Here is a 21,783-nt window from a genome sequence, read left to right as displayed (position 1 = left end):
TCTATTGGAGTTAGCCTGAATCACTGCATTGTTGAAAAAAGCCATATTAATCACAGTTGATCATTAAATAATCTTGTTGCTGTGTATAATGTTCTCTTAGTTCTGCTCACTTCACTTACCAACAATTCATTTAAGTCTCTCCAAGCTTTTCTAAAATCATCCTGCTGATTGTTTCTATACAACAATAATATTCCATAACATTCATACACCATCACTAATTCAGCCATTCTCCAACTGGTGAGCATCCACTCAGTTTTCAGATATTTGCCACTAGAAAAAGGGCTGATACAAATATTTTTACACAGAGAGAACCAACTTTCTAACAAAAACTGGGAAATGACTATTTGGAAGTATGAACTTCACCATTGTCTTTTGTCTTGAATGATAGGTTTTACTCCACTTAAAAAAAATAAAGACTTCTACTTTACAATAACAATATGGTACAGCATGATTACAACAAAAATTATATATGTGTTTGTGTTCACATGTGTGTTTGTGTATTACAGTTATTATTTTTCTATATAAATTTCCCTTTGTTTGCATCCTTAGTACTAAACACAGTGAGTACACATAGTAGGTGCTTAAAAAATAATGAATTGACTTGATTTATTAAGAAAGGACACTAAAGCTTAGCATGCAGCACTCCATTGCCCAGTTTAAATTTTATAGAAATCAAACAAAATTAAAGAATGTAAGTGGAATTATTCTATATTACATAATAAAGAACTAAAATTCAAACAAGTAAAATCAATTAACATGAAATGATTTTAGCCTGATTGTGGCTTCAAACTTGCCTACATCCTTTCTCTGTCATATTGAGGCAAATTAAATGTTTTAAGCCTGGCCAAGAAATCATGTGATCCTCTAAGAAAGATTATAATTCCAGTACTCAATGCTAGGAACTTTTGTGTCAGAATCAAAATTTGGTGACCGTATTCCCAATCTCTGACAACAACCCAGATCTGATGTTTAAATAGAAAGCCCCTATTTTTTAACCGTCATGATGATTCTCACTTTCAATATAAGAAAAAAAAATTCTTCATTTTACAAAAATGTGTGATGGCAAAACTGCTATGAGTGAGTGATTTTCTAAAACACAGATATCTTGGTGATATTACCTTTAGATTGTCTGTAACTTAAATGATTTCAGGACTGTTTTAAAAAAAAACATTTGAATGTCCTACTTCTAGGTTTTTTAGAATCCCATGGAGTTGAAAATCGAACTCAGTGGTCAAAACAGACTATTTCAAAAATTATTCTTCTGAAGTCTCCTCATGTAACAAGAACAGTAAATGATTCAGGAAAATAAACTATATCAACAAATGTTGATATATTTATCAATTAAAATTTAAGAATACAAGCAGGCTCTTAGGATTACCTGTCTAGGGGCTAAATTAAACAATACATTTTAATTGATGCTGATAAGTATTTTTTTTCTGGGTGTGCTATTCATCAGTGGAGGCTTCTCTAAATAATAAATCAAGATGCTCAATTGCTCTAATTGTATTTTCAATGCCCACTTTTTTTATTTTAAAACTATATTTGCATGTATAGCAGAGGCATTCTCTTATCTTAGGACCACAATTTGGAATGCCATGAGTTATTTTATAGTCCAATCTTTGTGAAATGAATACTGACAGGACCATTAGCTCTTTGATCTTGAACTGAAGCACAAGTCAACTCTGCTTTAAGTTACCATTATCAGGAACCACAAATGAATACTATGGAAAAGTAGTGCCATAAGTTAATTAGAGGTGAATTAGGATGAAAGTAGGCAATTTAAGAACATTAGAATTGTTGTAGTGAATCTAGTCCATGGTTCTTCCAGCTTAATACTCAGCTTCCAGTAGCCCCACTTGGTGGTTTCAGTCTTTCAAAAGGAAAACACAAGAAGAAATAATTCACCTGGTCACCTTTGTTATCTGTGACAGGTAGGAAGAATTTTCCTTCTGACCTCATCTAGTAATCAGAACATATTCTGGAGCCTGGGGTTACTCTCTTGGAATAAAACTGTCTTTCCTAGAAATGCTGTATTTTTTTTTTTTGAGAAATGCTGTATTTAGAATAGTGATTAATACCTACTAAATCAGCTAATCTCAATGAGAAGTCAATCAAACCTTCAAGGGACTATTTCTCTGTTGAATCTCCTCACTTCAAGTATGAGGTCACTGAGTATTATGTGAAAACTCAAATTGACTGATCTTCATGGATGGTAACAAAATTCTGTATTGAGACAGTCAGACGAGAGTTACTGGCTAGTGTGGTCCAAGGAGTAGTGGAATCAAAAAATCTGGGCTCAAATCCCAGACCTGACATATATTACCTCTGTGATCATAAAAACAAATCACTTAAACCCTTCCTCATCAACCTTGAGGATATTAGTTGAGATATCAACTAATTGATATCTAAATCCCTTCCAGAGCCAAATATTTGAATTTATTGTTTTCTTCATTCCATTTTCTTCTTTGCTGAAATACTCTTAGCAGATACCTCATAATTGCCCTTCACTCTAAAATAGTATAAATATTCCTATATATCAGCTTTGCTCTATAAGTGTATAATCCACTAGAAGAATATAAATGATGGAGAGGGATGGGATAATGTCATAAAGAAGAACTCTGAAGCAAAGCTCATTTAGGGCAAAGGATACTGTATAGCTAATAGTAAAAGAGCTCAAAAATAAATACATACACATTCTCTCTCTCTCTCTCTCTCTCTCTCTCTCTCTCTCTCTCTCTTTTTCTATACATACATATATATATATATATATATATATAGTGTGTATACATCTATTTGGATAATGCTTTATACATCATATTTGATTCTAATGACAAGCCTTTGAAGGAGGCATTATTATTGTTTACTCTTTTGTAAATAAGAGAACAGAAATTCAGAGAACTTATATTCAGAGACTTGCCCAGGATCTCATCATATCAAACAAAACCTGAATTTAGTTGTCTCTGAATCCAAATTTAACAATGTCTTTATTTTGTCAAACTACTTTTTACCAGAAATCTGTGTTTATCATAATATATACTATAACAGTGGGTATTTGTTAATTTTTGGCTGATATATGCATCTTCTCTAGTATAACTTTTATTTAGGTAATATGGGTACTTAGTACCTTTTGTTGTTTTGGTCTTTGGTACAACATTGACATAGTTGGGTGATCTATCTTTCTAACTGTTGTCAGATTTTTTAAAATTTAATTCAATATGCAAATAAAACAAATGCATTCCTTTCTATATGGAATTGGTATAGATTTATTAGATGCCTACAAATCACAAAGTACTCTAAATACTGGCAAAATCAAAACTAACCTCTATCCTCAAGGAATTACAGTCTACTTCACCCAAGCCCTCTTCAAATATTATATATATATAGAGAGAGTATCCAAATTATTTGGCTTCTAACACACATTATTTTATATTGTAAATCATTCTATCTACCTATCAAGACTGCAATTCAAATGAAGACAAAAATATATATTTTTTCTCTACCAACTAGTTCAGAAGCTAGAACATAGCAAGCTCTTAATATATGCATATATAATAAATATATATATATAATAAAAAGCATGCTTTTGCCTCATTTCCAAAATATATAGAGAACTGACTCTAATTTATAAGAAATCAACCATTCTCCAATTGATAAATGGACAAAGGATATGAACAGACAATTTTCAGATGAAGAAATTGAAACTATTTCTAGCCATATGAAAAAATGTTCCAAGTCATTATAATCAGAGAAATGTAAATCAAGACAACTCTGAGATACCACTACTCACCTCTCAGATTGGCTAGGATGACAGGAAAAGATAATGCTGAATGTTGGAATGGGTGTGGAAAAACTGGGACATTGATACATTGTTGGTAGAATTGTGAACACATCCAGCCATTCTGGAGATAAATTTGGAGCTATGCTCAAAAAGTTTTCAAACTGTGCATATCCTTTGATCCAGCAGTGTTACTACTGGGCTTATACCCCAGAGATCTTAAAGAAGGGAAAGGGACCTGTATGTGCAAAAATGTTTCTGGCAGCCCTTTTTGTAGTGGCTAGAAACTGGAAATTGAATGGACGCCATCAATTGGAGAATGGCTGAATAAATTATGGTATGTGAATGTTATGGAATATTATTGTTCTGTAAGAAAAGACCAGCAGGAAGATTTCAGAAAGGCCTAGAGAGAGTTACATGAACTGATGCTGAGTTAAATGAGCAGGACCAGTAGATCATTATATACTTCAATAACAGTACTATATGATGATCAATTCTGATGGACATGCTTTCTTCAACAATGAGATGAACCAAATCAGTTCCTTCATTCATTGATGAATAGAACCAACTACACCCAGTGAAAGAACTCTGGGAAATGAGTGTGAACCACTACATAGCATTTCCAATCCCTCTGTTTTTATTCACTTGCATTTTTTATTTCCTTCTCAGGTTAATTTCACTTTATTTCAAAGTCCGATTCTTCTTGTGCAGCAAAATAACTATGAATATGTATACATATATTGTATTTAACATATACTTTAACATTTTTAACATGTATTGGTCTACCTGCCATCTGAGGGAGAGGGTGGGGGGGAAGAAGGGGAAAAGTTGGAACAGGTTTTACAAGGGTCAATGCTGAAAAATTACCCATGCATATTTTGTAAATAAAAAGCTCTAATTAAAAAAATAATAATAAAATAAAATAAACACATTTTCTATGCATAATGTGAAGAACACACATGACATATCTATGGTTACCTAAACTTTACTGTGACCTACAGTGAGCAGATTATAAGGGGAGCAGATTATAAGGAGATTAAGTGCTGACCCCATAAAATCAGAAAGATCTGGATTTAAGTCTCACCTCTGATACGCACTATCTGATCCTGAATAAATCCCCTTACCTCTCAGAAAATCTATCATCTATTGGTTTGATTTTTAAAAGTATTTTCATATTTTCAAATATATGTATATTTATGTTATGAAGTGTTTAGTAGGAAACTAGGTGGTGGAAGTAAGAGAAATAATTAAGAAAAGATTTATGAATAGGTAGTAGTTGATCTGAGCCTTTCAGAAGGGAAGGATTTCAAGAATCAAGGATGAATGTTGAAATAAATCAGAAACTCATTTTTTAGCATGGAAAATATCTTGTATAAGGGCCTAGAAGCAAGAAAAAGCAGCAAAAGGACAGAAAAGCTTCATGGAATAGTCAATGGCCACACAGAATGAATGTTGTAAAGTAGTAGAAATGAAGCTATAAAGTAAGGTCCAAGTCAAATTGTCAAGGTAAATTAATATTGCGCTAATGGATAATAATGTGTGGGTAGAGAGGTGATGCTGAATAGTTTTGATTAAGTGAAATACACATATAGAGGTACAAGAAGAAGAAAGATGGAAGAGGAAGAGGAGGAGGAGACATAAAAGGTTGCATGGAGAGGAAAAGGAGGGGGAGAGATAAAAGATTGGATAGAGAGGGATAATCAAACATTTTATATGAATAAATGAGGTTAGATAGATGATAGGTAATAAATAGAGCATATGACTGAAATGCAGATGAAAAGAAATAAAACAAATATTTACACACTTCTTGATGTTTTATTTGACATTTTGTATCAACTTTAATGACAGCTAAGAATGCATTACTAATGTGCCATAGATAATCCACCACTTTCATTGAATAAAGTCATCTGTGAAATTATTTTTGAGTAACGTAGACAAAAGAATTAAAGAAATATATTTCCCCCTTCAAACTTTTTTTCTAATATAATATAGAAATACTTTTGTTCTTTTGTTAAGAGTATGCTTTTATTAAAAACAACTGTCTTTCTTTTATTATTTAGAAATCCAAATGGGACTCAGAACAATGGAAGTAGATGGCCAATCTTTGATGCCACAGAACAAAAATATATTACCTTGAACACTGAATCACCAAAAATACACGCAAAATTGCGTGCCCAGCAATGCCGATTCTGGAAAACATTTTTCCCCAAAGTTTTGGAAATGTCAGGTGAGAAATCATGCTTAGTCATTAATAACTGTAAGATTAAATTCAAGTTCTTGCTACTAACAGACTATTTTACTTTCAATTCATGAAATATATTGCTAAAACAACCAATGGGTTATGTAGTATTCAATTCTACTATATATTTCATAACTATATTTTCAAAGTTGATTTTAATGACTCTCCTATTGCACAGTACGTTGTTCTTCCAGCAATTTACAAACCCAGCTTCCATAAAAATCTACTGAGAATTGATATATACCCTTCCTGAAACCCTGATCCCAAGATAAAAATGAATAAGCAGATTTAGCTTCTGTTATAGATACATAAAATATTTCAACATATATAGAAATACTTCAAATATATATCTCTTTCCTAATGTTGGCTTTCCTTCTACTAGTACTGATCCTTCCATGAGTCTTTAAAAGTTTCTATGTCCAAAGAAATGTATCACATTGCTGCTAAGCTGGTTTTGAATTTTCTACAACTTCCTAGTCTAGTTCTAAAGCAAAAAAATATCCTTTATAGTACCAGGCCTGTTCTCAAAACTTTTAAGTTTGTAGGATCTTCTCAAGTACCCTTGAACAAATCAGTTAACCATACTTGTAAAAAAATGAGAGGATAAGACTCATGGAATCTCAATTTAATTCCAATTTTATATGGTTGACTCTTTTATGGCATGCCTATTCCATGGATATATTGATATCTAATCTTTATTGGCAAAGTTTTTGGAAGCAGAGTAGCACCTCATGATATAAGGAGAGTTTAGAGGTAGATATTAGTAGAGGACTTCTATTCTATCATATGAATTATCTGGTGTTTAATTAACTAAATCAATGCCATGGTGCTTAATACAATAACATTTTTGTTGGTTGGATGGTTAGATTTTATTGTTGTTATTTTAAGGCACACGTCCATGATTAATAAAAAAAAAAGTTCCCTATTCTCTTTATCAAATTAATAAAATTTTGCTTTATTGCTCTTTGACAATTTTAAGTTTTCTATCAATATTACCATCTGATTTAAAATCACCCAGCTGTTTGTACCTTCTCTCATCAATATTCCCACGAAATAAAAAATATTTCTGAAATCTGTTTTCTTCCTGCAATAATGTTCTCCCTCAATTTCAACCTTTGGCTTCATCATCCTTTTTATCTCACGATCTATTGTCATGGCCTATGTGGATGATTTCACAAATGTGGCAGGTTATTAAAAAAAAATAAATTTGGGTCAGTTTCAGGCAAAATGTGGACATTTCAGAATAACATGCTATTGCTTAATATGCTTTTTAATCATCATGCATTACTCATGAAAATTATATTTGTATACTCCATCTGGTGGGGCAATGTCTCTGATATACAAGTGTACTGAATGTTACCAAATGTTCTGTGACATAATAGATATCAATAGACGGGCTGCCGCATCTCTTGGCAGAACAGGCCTGCCTGGTGTGTCCTCTGGGCGTGAATGACAATGAGGAAAGGCACTGAACCTGCCAAGAGATGTACAGACATTTATTGCATCACTAACCAACCACTTGTACTGAATCAACCCTTATATTACAAAGATACAAGATAGATACGTGAGAGATAGTGATGGATAGATGATAGATCCAGACAGATATAGAGATAGACATATATCAATCAATAAAAAAAATAGTTTATCAAATACCTACAGTGTTCCAGACATTGTACTAATGATTGGGAATACAAATACAATAAATAAACAAAAATCTTTAATCCTGAGGAGTTTATAATCCAGTAGGAGCAGAAAACCTAAAGGAGCAGTACATGTATGTGTTTAAACAGAATAAATACAAAAATAATAAATGCAAATAATAGCAGGTAATTAATTATAAAGTAAGGAAATTCCCATTTCTTAAATATATAATGATCTTTTATGAATGCTTAGTAAAGGCATGCCTTTCTTTATGTAATGAAAACTGATTATTCTCAATTCATTTTGTATGACTAGAAAATGGAAAATAATGTAATTCAACTAATTTAGAAGAATATTAGTCTATCAAGAGCTCTATCCCTTAGTTTTGACAAAAGTAGTAAAGGTTAAAAAGTAAAAGTACAAATGTGTGCCATGCCTTCAGAATTTATGAAAAGAATCTGAGATACAGATATTTGAACCATATTTTTCATCTTAACCTTTATCTGTAAATGTTACAAATAGTGAAGAGTAAGCAACAGATTTACAATAGATAAATAAGTAGGTTACTGTCTCTTCTTCAAGAATATAACATTTTAATAACATATTTGTATGCATATGTGTTACATGTAAAACACAGAGTTTTTTTTCAGGTCAGTTTAGCCTCTGAGCTGCCTTTCAACCCTGTGATCCTGAGCTTCTATGACCAGTTAGGAATTTTGTAAAAGGTTTTTGTGAATTTGATGGACTTTTTTTCCTTTCAACTCTAAATTTTTATTACTTCTAGTTGGAAGGAAATGAGAGATTTTAGGAAAATGATTGATCTAAAATAGATAATTTCAAAGTTTTCTGATGACTTCAAGACTTCTGCTATCTCTGCACTTATCCCTTACTTCACTCTTAAACACTCTGTCTAGTCCTGTGCTACCTGACATCAATTGCTCTTACATATTAATTATATTAATGATGGTTTGATTAGAAGTGTGGGCTTGAAAATCAGAGGGTCTTGAATTCAATATCTATTATGTTTGATCTTGGTCAGTTAATTTTAGTTCTCTTAAGAGCCTATAGGGTGAGGGGGTTGAACTCTATGACATTTCAGGTCTTTTCCATATCTTTATCTATGATCATTCAGTAGGACCAGAAAAGGATTGCAATAAATACAATGACCAATACTAATTTGACATCTGTTTGCCCTAAATATCCCCATCTCAAATCAGATGTTGCTGGTTTGACTGATCATAGTAAAATAGCAAGTCAGAAGCTTGCATTCACCAGCAATAGCCTAAAAAACAAATAAATCTACTGTTGGATAATTAAGTCAGCTGTAAATAGACACTGATACTTTGAGATTCACATCTGTCAAAGGAAGGAAAGATGATCTACAAGCCAAATGTTAAAAGGTAATATGTATCTCAACTTTCTCAACTATCCAATCTATTCGGAAATAGAATCTCCTTTCAATGTTTAAGAAACTTTAGAGTCAGGAAGTGATTTGTTCATTCAGCTTAGATATTTCTGCAATTTAAAATTTGATAGTATGTATGCAACTTTCAAGGGATGACAGAATTTGCTTTAACTAGGTAAATTCATGTTATTTAAACTTCTCTTAAATCAACTTCCATATATATTTTCACAAACCCATTCAAAATTTTTGAAGTGTTATTTTCAAAGGAGATGTTAATGAAATAAAATTAATTAAATCACTATTATGTGGAAATTGCCTGCTGTAAGTGTTTATAATTTTTGTAAGTAGTTGAAATATCCCCCAATAAATAAAATTAACACATTTATTGTTCTATTATTTTTTGTTATATGATGCAATCATATTTATTGGCAGAATCATTTTAAAAAATCATGATCTACCAAGTCCTTATTGCCAAACTCCTGATTACTGGTTAAGTTCCAGTAACAGAACTTGATTCACAATATGAGAAACTGATTCCAAACATATAAATCTGAATCCTTTAGAAAAACTCCCAGTAGTCTCATGTATTATTTTCCTCTCCTTCCTACAGTTCATAACTGATTTCTGCCCTTTGCTTTTATATTTGAACAACTGGCTAGTGGATATGCAGTACTCATTACATGTCTATTATCTTCTTCCATAGAGAAATAGATATCTATCCTGGTAGTGGGCAAGCATCATCAAATATATCTAGTATTTTATATAGAACTTTATGGCTAGGAAAATGCTTTGTAGATGTTATTTCAATTTAGTCTTATTTTTATTATACTCCTATGAGTCAGGTGCCACAGTGTCATGATCCCACAGAAAATATCAGCATCATACACATAAAGAAATTGAAGTTAAGGATGGTTTTGTGACTTTCCTAGAATCTTGCCGCTAAGTAACTTTAGAAGATAAAATTTCAACCCATGTCTCCATGATTGGAGCTCTATGTCTCTAGTCAAGTACTTCATCCAAGAATACGAGTTTTGAACCTAATATCGTAAAGATCAAAAGAAATAGATAGGGAAAAGGAGGAGGTGAGCAGAGATTTAGATTAAAGATAAAAACAGAGAATTATTAGAGCTGTGAAGGTGAAGCCTGAGAAAAGACACTTGGATTTGCCAATTCAGAAATTAGCAGTGATATTTAGGGAGCTTTTTCTATGGAGATTTTGTGCATAATAGACAATGGAATGGTGAAAACCCAAAGGCACACAGCAGCTGATACCTTAATATTTATTAGAGGCCAGAAGAGAAAGATCAGAGAAATAACTGGAATTTTAATTTCTCCAGATGTCTTTACATATAATAAAGGAAGGAGTGGTATGGAATAAAGTGTTTTACAAATATTATCTCATCTCATCTCATCTCATTGAATCTTTACTACACTCATATGAGTTAGGTGCTGAAACTAATTTACTTAGAAAATGAGGACCTTGGCAGGACTGCAACCAAGATAAGTAAATAGGACCAGATCATGGAGGTTGAGGAAAGCTCAAAAAAGGTGAATCTTTCCAATATTGTTTTAAACTTCTCTCATTTGATGATTTCAATCCCTCCTACTCTGTATGCTGACAAAATTGTTCCAGTGACCAGCACAGGTTGTGCTCTGATTGCATTCTTGCCAATGCAAAATAAGTTACCCATATGCAGTACTCATGTGATATCTCTTGCCCCAAAGGGTTTAATTAATAGCCTGGAGTAGTACTCCTTTATTTTATTCAAGTATGTTATTGAGGTCTTTGAAAGGAAAAAAAAATACTTCTAGAGATTCACATTTCTAAGTAAATTGGATTAAATCATAATCTCTTCTAATACCTATATGGGGGAAATATCCCCAGTGGGTTAACATTTTTAACATTAACAGTTAAATAAGGACATTAAATCAACCATTTCTAAATATTTCAGTTATCTCTTTCCCATCCTTATCCTCAAATCTTCTCAAAAATAGAAAAGATCCAAGGGGAACCCATTGCAATGATCTCAGAAAGACCAAGATAAAATTATGAAACAAGTAAAGCTTAGATTTTCTTCCTTTCTTCCTTTCTTCCTTTCTTCCTTTCTTCCTTTCTTCCTTCCTTCCTTCCTTCCTTTCTTTCTTTTTGTGCCATCCACCTAAAGTCTGCAAAGACCAAATACTTTTTCTACCCTTTGCTCAAAACTGCTTCTAAAGAAAAGATTAAATACCTTTTTCCCTATGTATAGATTAATGCTGTCAAACACAAATACAAACAGATCTACTAAACTGAGATAATGATCTATCCACCCCACAACAGCTCAGAAAACTATATGTTGTATTGGATTTTATTATTTAAATTTTGTTAGATATTTCCCATTTTCATTTTTTAATCTAGTTTGTGAGCATTAAGGACATTTCTGAACTTTCTTGACACCTCTTCTATATTTTAAGAGGTACTTCTCTGTGTTATCAGACAAAAATAAAAACAAAACAAAATTTCCTCTTCCAAAGCAGATTGTCACTCTTTCTACAATATATGAACTAAGAATTTTGCTTTATAATACCTAAAATTTAAGTAACTTATTCAGGTTAACATAGTAGAGATAGAGAGATGAATTGATTGATAGATACATACACATGACATACTTGTAAAATGCATGTGTTATACATGTGTGGCATGGCACAGCGACATACATCTATGGGATACATACATGTGTCGTGCATATATGGATTACATGCATGGTGCCATGTATATTTGCATGTACCATACATTACATATTTGCATCTATACTTTCAGAAGTAGGACTAGAATCTGGGTCTTTCTGGTTCTTTATTCACTATTCCACAATACCTTGTATCTGTTTTTGATATAATATAACATAACATTATATATATGTATATATAAGTGTATAAATTCAGTCTTAAATACTTAGTCCCTTCTGTCTCTATTCATTTATTGCAACTTAGAAAGTTCTGATTGTCCTCTTGTATGTTTTCTTCCTTTGCTTTCTTTATTGGCTGGCATTTCAGTGCTTCATAATTCATTATACAGATCAATGGCTTCTTGATGGAGGTTTATAGATAAAGGAAGAACTCGGGTTTATAAAACATTTGGGCATGACTACTTTCAAAGCACTAGAGCTCATAAACATCTGAATATGAGCCATCCAGGAGGAAATGTAACACTTGCCTGAACTGCTAATCAGGCATCATTGCATTAGCAACTGTGATTGTTAAACTATAATCAAGTCAAGGAAAGGAATTCATAACCAGGTGCCTTCTCTCTAAATAATACTAGTCATGGTCCAGATCCTCAAATTGTCTCTCATTGACAAAGAGGCAAATGATTTTATTCTCTTCAAGGCTTTAATTTCGGGCTTTACTTAAAGGACATTTGAAACTTGAGATTCACAAGTGAGATAGTCAAAGTGGAACAGTAAGCCAGATGTTTATTCATTTTGGAGGAATATATGCATTTTTCTGACCACTTTAAAAGAATAAACTATCTAATAAAGTACAGACTAATTTCTTCTTTTGAAAGTTTGTCATATAACAACCCTTCAATATTTCTATGCAGTTCAAATAACATTGAATACTTGTTTTAAATTCAGCAAAAATAAATACTTATTAAATATAAAAGTGATTTATCATTTAAACTATACCAGCTTCAAAACAATATACTCTAATTTAAGTATAATTGGATTATAGTTAAACTAATAATCTCTCTGACATTTCTGATTCATGGAAAAGATTTTCCAAAGAATATTATTTGAAGAAAATTCTCCACTACTCATCTCAGGACCATGCAAATGCAATAGGAAGATTTCTCTATTTAGTAATTCTATTCTTTTCCCATAATTTGATGGGGGAGGTCTTTGAAAACATTCAGAATTGTCCAAAATTTTCACAAGCATTTTCATTTCATTCTATATAATCAAATCAGCAATTATTAAGAATTTATCATAAGCAAAGCATCGTGCTCAGGGCTTGAGATACAAAGACAAACTTAGAGGCAGCTAGGTGGTACAGCGAATCAAGCTGTTGGTCTGGAGTCAGGAAACCTGAGTTCAAATGTTACCTCAAACACTAGCTGTATAGTCTTCAGCAATTCATTATCTCAATTTCTTCAACTGTTAAAATGGGATGACAAAAGCCTATCTCCAAAAATTATTGTAAGGATAAAATCAGATAATTTTGGAAAATAATTCAGGACATTGCCTGGCACATAGAAGTTACTATGGAATAACTGTTAATCATATTATTTTTCCCTATCCTCTAAAAACAATATTGGTCCAAAAGGAATTTACTTTCATTGGAAGGGATGAGTAGGGCTTAGGATATAGATTCAGAGAGATAAATGCTCTAGTCATAGAGATACATCTATATATAACTGACCATCAATTACTTTATGAAGAATATACCAGGAATGTAAGTCAGAATTATCTTTATTTATAATATTTATCCTCTTTAAACAATAATTTAATTTTTCACCATCAGTGTTACTCCTCAGACCAACATTCCCATCTTTACTCTTATTAATGTGTCATTTCCCTCCATTAGAATGTAATCTACTTGAAGATAATAAGTGCCTCATTTTGGATATTGTGGAATTTATATCTCCAATGCTTATACCCTGAGGATTTTTAAAAAGTATTTTAATCCATGCATTCATTCATTCATTCCCAATCACATTTTAAGTAGGTGCTTGATGATCTAGTATTTATTTGAAATGTTAATACTTTGGTTTCCTGCTTAAGTATATTGTTCTTTTTCTTTGTGTAGGTCTCTGTGCCTCTGTGTCTCTGTCTTTCTCTCTTATGTAGAGATTTCTAGCTAAATGTTTAAAAAATGAAACCTTAGTATCCACATCTTGAGCATCTTGAGTACAGATAGCTACATACATAGATACATATATACATAGATAAATGAGTACTAGACCTCTGATTCCATTGGTATTCCTAGAAAAGAAAAGTTCTTCTATCAATAGAGTCTAGAATCATCCTATTAACTTGCAGACTCAGAAAGTTGAATACATTACCAAGTTTACATAACTCACCCAAGAACACACAATCAAGATGCGTCTGAGATAGGACTTAAATCCTAAGTCCTAATGGTACTAATATACCACACTACCTCCTATATACTTAAGTAAACTGAGACCTACTAAAAACCTTAACTTAAAAGGTCAAGATCTCCCACTACCTCCAGAGCCATGCCCAGTCTTCGTGATGTATATCTGGCCACTGAATCCAAACAACTCAGGAGGAGAAAGTGAGGCGAGTGATCTTGCACAGCCCTCCCTCATTTAAAGCACCTCCCTGATGTCATGGTCCTTTCTGTAAATGAAGGACAAACAGAAACAAAAAGAACAGATGTCCATAAACATGCATGTATGTGTGCATAGATCTACAATACAAACATGAATTGCAAGTGTATATACATATTTAATTACAAGCTTTACTTAAAGGACATTTGAAACTTGAGATTCATAACTGAGATAGAGTGAAATAGTAAGCCAGATGTTTATTCATTTTGCAGGAATATATATATTTGCAAGTGAATATACATATATATTACAAGTCATATGCATATATATATATATATATATATACTGAGTTATAAATATGTACATATACACATTACAAGTTATGTGCATGTGTGTGTGTGTGTGTGTGTGTGTGTGTATACACACAAAAAAGATAAAAGTTATAGTCCCTATTCTCAAGATGCTGTCATCACATGGGACAAAACAAAAAGAAAAGATGTAAAAATGACCTATATACCAGATAAATAGAACTTATTTTTAAAGAAAGAAGGAAAAATAAGGGGGACTTGGCAAAGAATTCTATGAGATAGGATTTTAGTGGGGAGTTTAAGAAACACAGCATCTCTTATCTGGACCATTATGCTTGCCTATTAATTGGTTTCCCTTCATCTAAGTTTCATCTCTTCAATCTCCCCTGAAAATATGTGCCTAATTCATATTCTTAAGGCATAGGATAAACAATGTCATTCTCTTCTTTCTGAAGCTCCGTGGTTCACTGTAGAATTAAATCCCAGACTTCTTGGTGTTTATCAACATTCATTATCTCTCTGAAGCCTAGCTTCCTAGATCGATTCCATCTTACTTTTCCTAATATACTCCACAGTAGCATAACTGGCCCATCTGACATTTTCTATATGTGATATTGCATTTCCTGCCCTAATAATTTTCCATAAACTCACCTCTTCATGCATTCATATAGCTCAGAAACCTTAGTTTTCCTTTGAGCTATTTCCTATATAAGGTGTTTTGTGTTTTTGGTTTTTTTGAGAGTTTGTTGTTGCTTCTGAGTTCCCTACACTGTATATTACTAGCATAAAATAAAGGACCTGTGCTGTTTAATAGGAGTTAAAAATGATTTTTGAATTGAAATTTGTCTTAAGAATCAACATGATGCTCTAACTAATCTTTGGTAAGAACTATCTATCTATCTATCTATCTATATTTCTTTGTCTGAAGGAAAGAAATTAAATATTACAGTGCCTCCTAGAAGAAAAAAATAACAAACTAGAAGCTAAATCTGAGGCCTTGGACTTCAATACTTTCTATCCCATTTGGCCAAACCAATGAACTTCACTAATATGAATTTCCTAATCTTTAAAAGGAAGGATTAGACTAAAGCAAGAGTTCTTCACTTGTCTGTAAATTGTAATATTAGGGTAACTATATTACAATATAATTCATATCCTTTACATTACTTCAAATTTTATTTTGTCATTTATGAGAAGTGGTAAATAAGCTTCACCAGTTTCAAAAAGGATTTTTGTCATAGAGAGACAGAGAGATAGATAGACAGATATATATGTACACAAATAGAATGATGGATGGACACAGCAAAAAAAAAAAAAATAGATGTGGGAAGAAAAGACCTCCTGTATAAAAGCAGAGATTGTCTCATATCTATATATACATACTTATGTGTAAGTTTGTGGTATATGTGTATACATACATATACATGAATGCATATATACATTCACAGAGTTCCAGAAATTGTCTTCAATAAATATAAATTGTTCCAGATTTCTAATAATGAGGTTTAATATATAAAATCACTTATGTGTATAAAACCATGAATACCATACATTATAGGTGTTAAATAAATGTTACTTCATTGGTACATTAAACAGAGCCACAGCTTTGTTTTATGAATTTAAAATCTTTTGAAGCAGAAAAGAATTGAACGTAGAATGTCATCGAGATAGATGATATTAAATGTTTGATGAAGGAACTGAAGGAATATAAAAGACAATTTGATATGTATCTGTGTGTGTATGTGTGTGTGTGTGTGTGTGTGTGTGTGTGCGCGCGCCAATTAACTGGAAATCTCTGTGGAGGTTTTAAAATGCTTAAATATTATTATTTTAATTAAATTTCAGGATTTGGGCATATAAATATGCACTCCCAATAAGAAAAGTGGGTATCCTTGAAAATATTGCTTTCTTTTTAACTTTATCTGTCCATTGGTCATATAGGAATGTAATTATATACATCCCACAATAAAATTGTTATATTTATGTATTTTTCTCTTAAAGCATCTAAATATAATGGAAAAGTGGGGATTCGGAGAGGGAATAATATTTTTTTTAACAAACAACTGATTTTTAAACACTTCAATTTTTAAAACATAAATATAAACCTTTTATATTTCCTTTAAATTTTTAAAAGGTAAAACTTGTCTTATTGAAGATTATTTTTTTCTTTGAAAAAAGCTCCAAGGCAAAAATGTAGATCTTAAAAGTTGAATTACTGACAACTTAAAAGGAAGGAGAAAAAATCACCCTAAATAAACAAAACAAAAACCTGCCATGCTTTGTACTTCAAGAAAAAAGCATTTGTAATCAAAATTATTTTTCAATTAATGTAGCTATCAATTCAAATGTACATTAATCCAACCCATTTCATGTTTTACAGGAAATATTGATGAAGTTGAGCATGAATGGAAAGCAGGATTCCGTCGCTGGAACAGTTATATGATGGACTGGAGAAATCAATTTAATGATTACACAAGGAAGAGAGAGAGGTGTGCAGGTCTCTAATTAATTGGCCTGGCCTTTTGGAATGTTCCTTTTCCTGTGGATCAAGGCAAATGGGCTGGTAGCTCACTTGTGAGCCTCAAATGGAAACTTTTCTATAGCTAAACCCAAATGCTAAGAGGACTGTATTGATTCTTCCCATTTTTCCTTTGTATTTTGCCTTTCGTTTCAGGAAACAAACCATTAGACAAGCCAAACTAAAACATAAACATTAAAGCTTCACTATGAATTTACAGGCAAATTTCAACCTTTAGGTGGATAAAATTTCTTTACCCAGAAGCCTTTTAAGCTTTTTTTTTTAAACATCTTTGTATTCTTTTGACAAATTCTCCATCATGCTAAAAAGCACCAATTTTATTTTAATTATTTTATTTTATTTTTGTCTGTTTCTTGCCTAGGTTGCAGAAGTAGTTCTCTAAGTTTTGGTCCTACTACTGAGTGAAACAGAAACAGTTACTAGGTCTCCTTTTGATCTGCGTAACTTTATTCCTCCTTAGGCAGCCAGTTTCCCTCCCTAAAACTCATGGGCTCATTATATTGATGATAGATTTACAGTGGATTTTCAATCATATTTAAACCACAGAACTCCATCTAATAACCTCTGCTTCCCCAACAGCAAAGACTCTAGGCATATACAATCATGACCAACTTTTTATTAGCTCTATAAATGTTATGTCTTATCTTTCAAGTATCTGTTTTTGAAGGGATAAAAGATGTAGGGGACCTTAAAGATCATTTAGGATAATGCTTCATTTTATAGATGCTGAACTGAAAACCAGTTGGGTGAAACAGAAATCCAGAAAGATGAGCATATTTATCCAAGTTCTCAGGAATTTTAAAGTAGCAAAGCTGTGATCCAAATGTACCATTCTTTTTATAATAGCCTTATGCCTTGACCTGATTAATTTATATGGTCATTTATTTAATGTTAACCAATCAAAAAAAAAAACCTTCCTCCCAAAATTTCTACTGTCTTTAAGAGAATGGAACACACAATCCCCATATCAACAATAATGCTTATTGCTTTTAATAAGTTATTAAAATTTGAGCTTTCTATATTTACTTCATATTTTGATGGATTTGCAATCTCATCAATGTGGATTGTTAAAACAATGACATCAACAAACCACACACACCTTCTGAACCTTTGTAATTCTTGATTCTTGCCTTTTTTTTTTCTATAACTGAACTCCCTCTCCAATATGCCAGAGGTCATCCTCCAGATCTTTGAATATCTGGTGGAATGCAGTACAATGTGTGGGTTTTCCAATTACTAGAATGAAATTTCTTTGCAAATAGGAACTGTTTCACTTTTATGTGTTTATTCCCAGAGCTTAGCAGTGTCTACTTCTAAGAAACACTTAATGTGTTTTTGCAGATTGATTGGATTCACCCAAACACACACACGCGTGCGTGCACGCATGAAAATACATAAATACACAGATGTATAACTTTTCCATTAGTACCCTCCCTCCCCATACAAGTTGTACCCACATACACAACATATATATGCACACATATATAAACATATGTACAATTCTGCATTAATATTATCCCTCTACATACATGCTATACATATGAACATATACATATAAACACATACACAATGTGGAAGAAATTTGTAAACTAATGCAAATAACAGAGTAATATTTAGCTGTCAGAGAGAAAGAAGCTATGGAATTATTTGAAATACTAAAGTAAAAATCCTTTTACAATAGGAAATATTAAGATTTCAGTCAAGAAATGATGATTTCTGCATAAAATAAGTCAAAGTAGAATCAATTTACTTCTCTCATAGATAATAATTAAGTTGAGAATTTAAGAAGATACAGGTTATTACTGATAAAGCAGGACAAAACCTCATGAAAAGAAAGTTATATCCCTACAAATATGCATTATCTATAGGCAATTGTGCCTATATCTTGTTCCCATTGAAAGCATTTTCTTTAAAAAAATCATTTTGATTAGCAATAATTTTTAGCAATACACATTTCCTTCCTTATTCTCAAAAAGAACAAGCTTTTCAAACAAGATTGAAATAGTTTAAAAACTATATATAGAAACTCTAGTGACTACATCTATATGACTGCATTTTAAAATCACTCAGAATTTTAGAACTAGAGAGCACCTGTTATATATTAAAAAGAAAATTTTCTGTTTCTTATTTTTCTCATTAAGAAATTGAACAAAGAACACAAATATTAACTGTTCAAGGGAAAAGGCACTATGGTGGAATTAATAGATTTCAGAATCAGGACTGGGGTTCAAGTACCATGTATGACATAAACTCTATGACCTATGAAAGTAGTGTACCCTCCAAGTTGTAGGAAATTTTTAAAAATGATTTTCTTAAAAATTGGTCATTTGCATTGAGAAAAGGAAAATTTTCAACTCTAGTCAGCCTTACATGAAGAGGATTACTTTATATTTAAAAATATATTTATATATTAAAGATGTACACATGCATATAAACAAATATATACATACATATGTAAATATGTGTGTACATAGGTATATGTGTGCACATATGGAGACACACAAACATACAAATTCATGCAGTTTTCTCAACAAGATCATAGAATATTAAAAACTTAAAGAGATCTTAGGAATCACCAAGTCTAGCTAATTTATATACATATAGAGGAAATCAAAGACAACATTGCAGGTTCAAAAAAGTAATTAATAGAAAAGGTAACACTTGCAACTATTATTTTTTCAACAAGAATCTCTTCTTTTCTTGAAAGTCTAATCATTTGTCTAATAATCACACTTAGCCATGATTCATAAATTACAATTTCTAAAATCTGACCTAAATCCCACCATTCAGTTACCAATGAGTAAGACAACCTAAAAGGGATTAAACCCACTGTCCACTGGTTAAGATTAAAATGCCTAAAAGTTCAAAAGAAGGAAGATCATGAACATTTTCCAGCTTCTTTTTATCATTATAGGTTGGATAATCAGAAAGTTGCAGTTACTTCCCAACTTTCTTCCAGTTATGTATTATCTATCTTCATATTGATGTTATTTTGGAGAGAACATCTATGATGCGCCTGTGAGGAAGAGACCATATGATTCAGGGAGACCATATTATTATAAGCCTTCATTAATGGTTCAAATAAATAGGCAAGAAGATGTCAAGGTCCTCTTTGCATCATATCTGAGATTCCCTAAGCAATTTGAGATTCCCTATAAGAAAATTCCTCCTGACTATTCCAGAGTGATTGGGATGGAGAGAGTAGAGAGCACCCAAGAATCTTCCCTATTTTATACTATCTTTGCTGAACTTACTATAAAGTCAGAGGTTTTGATCTAAAACCACTATCTAATATGTTGTTGATCATAGGCAAGTTACCAAAACTCTTTCTTTATCTATAAAACATTTACCAACTCCACAGAATTAGTATTGTGTGTTTTAAATACAATGATGTATATAAAACCTTTTTGAAAAATTTAAAGCAGTATATAAAGGTCATCATTATAATTATTATTCTTTTCTCATCCTTGTCTTTTTTCCTTTACATGCCATTGAAATCATAATTAAAGAGATTGAGTTTATATCTCCCATGGTGCTAATTCTCTTCAACAAGGAATTTTTGAATGGCACTGGTGGTAGTGAATAAACTTTGTTCTTACAATGCATATTAAGAAACTCTGCTTTTGTTGTCTAATGGACTAGAAACTGAGAATGCTACAGCTATTTAAGTGGTAGAATCAAACTCAAGGACAAGGATTTTCCCAAATATCAATAAAATACAAATAATTTCTAGAAGATTAATTCATATATAGATAAATATATTCAGGATTCAAAAGGTCTATGGAAATTGGGTAGATAAAACAATCTCAATTTAATGAATGGTAGACACAGCCATACTAGAGTAAGAGAAACTGAATTCACAATCCCTCTTCAAAGCTAAATGGCCATGTCACCTTGACCAAGACATTGCTGTGGTTTCAATTAAGTCAGCTTTGAAGATGTCATTTTAGGAATCTTCCAGATTTAAAGCTGTGATCCTATGAAACTTTGTGGTTTCTCCATATGACAATTCAATAAATACACTTTGATGAAAAATATATTAGGCTACTGATATGTATCACATGGCCTGCTAGTCATTAACATACAAAGATTAATACAAAACAAGGATTTGCCCTAAAAAGATTTGATACTACTTGTAGTGTTCTTTGTTGGTTTTATGGAGGTCTTGGAGCAGCCTTCCCTTCAGTTAGAATCACCACAAGAATAGCCAGATATTAAAGTCCAAATCCTTTATTATCTCCTTCACAATCACCAAATCTTCACAATTCCCTTGCTTGGGGCCTGGGCCAGCTTTTTTAGAGGCCTTCCAGAGTCTTGGTTTCAATGGAGAAGTACAGGAGGCCAGGCCAGCCACCAAGATGCTGATGAAGATGGAATGAATGAATCTGTCTCTGAGTTCCCAGGTTTGTGCTTTAGCCTCCAGACCTCTTGTCTTCTCTGGCTCTATCTCTGAGCCTGGTCCCCCAGGAGAGCCACCAAGAGCCTGACTGAAGATGGAATGAATCTCTTCCATACGCCATTATCATGGGTATTAATCTTGTGGAACTATATTAAGTCCTAAGGACATGTACAGAATTAGAGAACTATTAATCACCATGGTGAACTAG

General features: G+C 32.2%; 1 protein-coding gene across 1 annotated transcript in view; it reads left to right on the top strand.

The window, feature by feature from the left end:
- BCHE (butyrylcholinesterase) overlaps positions 1 to 20,791 on the top strand; it is a 90,629-nt gene extending 69,838 nt beyond the window's left edge. The window contains exons 3-4 of the mRNA XM_051983123.1: positions 5,836 to 6,002; positions 17,018 to 20,791. Of these exons, the coding sequence (XP_051839083.1) occupies positions 5,836 to 6,002; positions 17,018 to 17,142 (292 nt within the window). The 3' untranslated portion in view covers positions 17,143 to 20,791. The remainder of the gene's footprint in view (positions 1 to 5,835; positions 6,003 to 17,017) is intronic.
- The last annotated feature ends 992 nt before the right edge of the window (positions 20,792 to 21,783 follow it).

The sequence above is a fragment of the Antechinus flavipes genome, chromosome 3 (genome assembly GCF_016432865.1).
Source record: "Antechinus flavipes isolate AdamAnt ecotype Samford, QLD, Australia chromosome 3, AdamAnt_v2, whole genome shotgun sequence".
In the NCBI taxonomy this organism is placed as follows: domain Eukaryota; kingdom Metazoa; phylum Chordata; class Mammalia; order Dasyuromorphia; family Dasyuridae; genus Antechinus; species Antechinus flavipes.
This window is presented reverse-complemented; position numbering and strand designations above follow the sequence as displayed.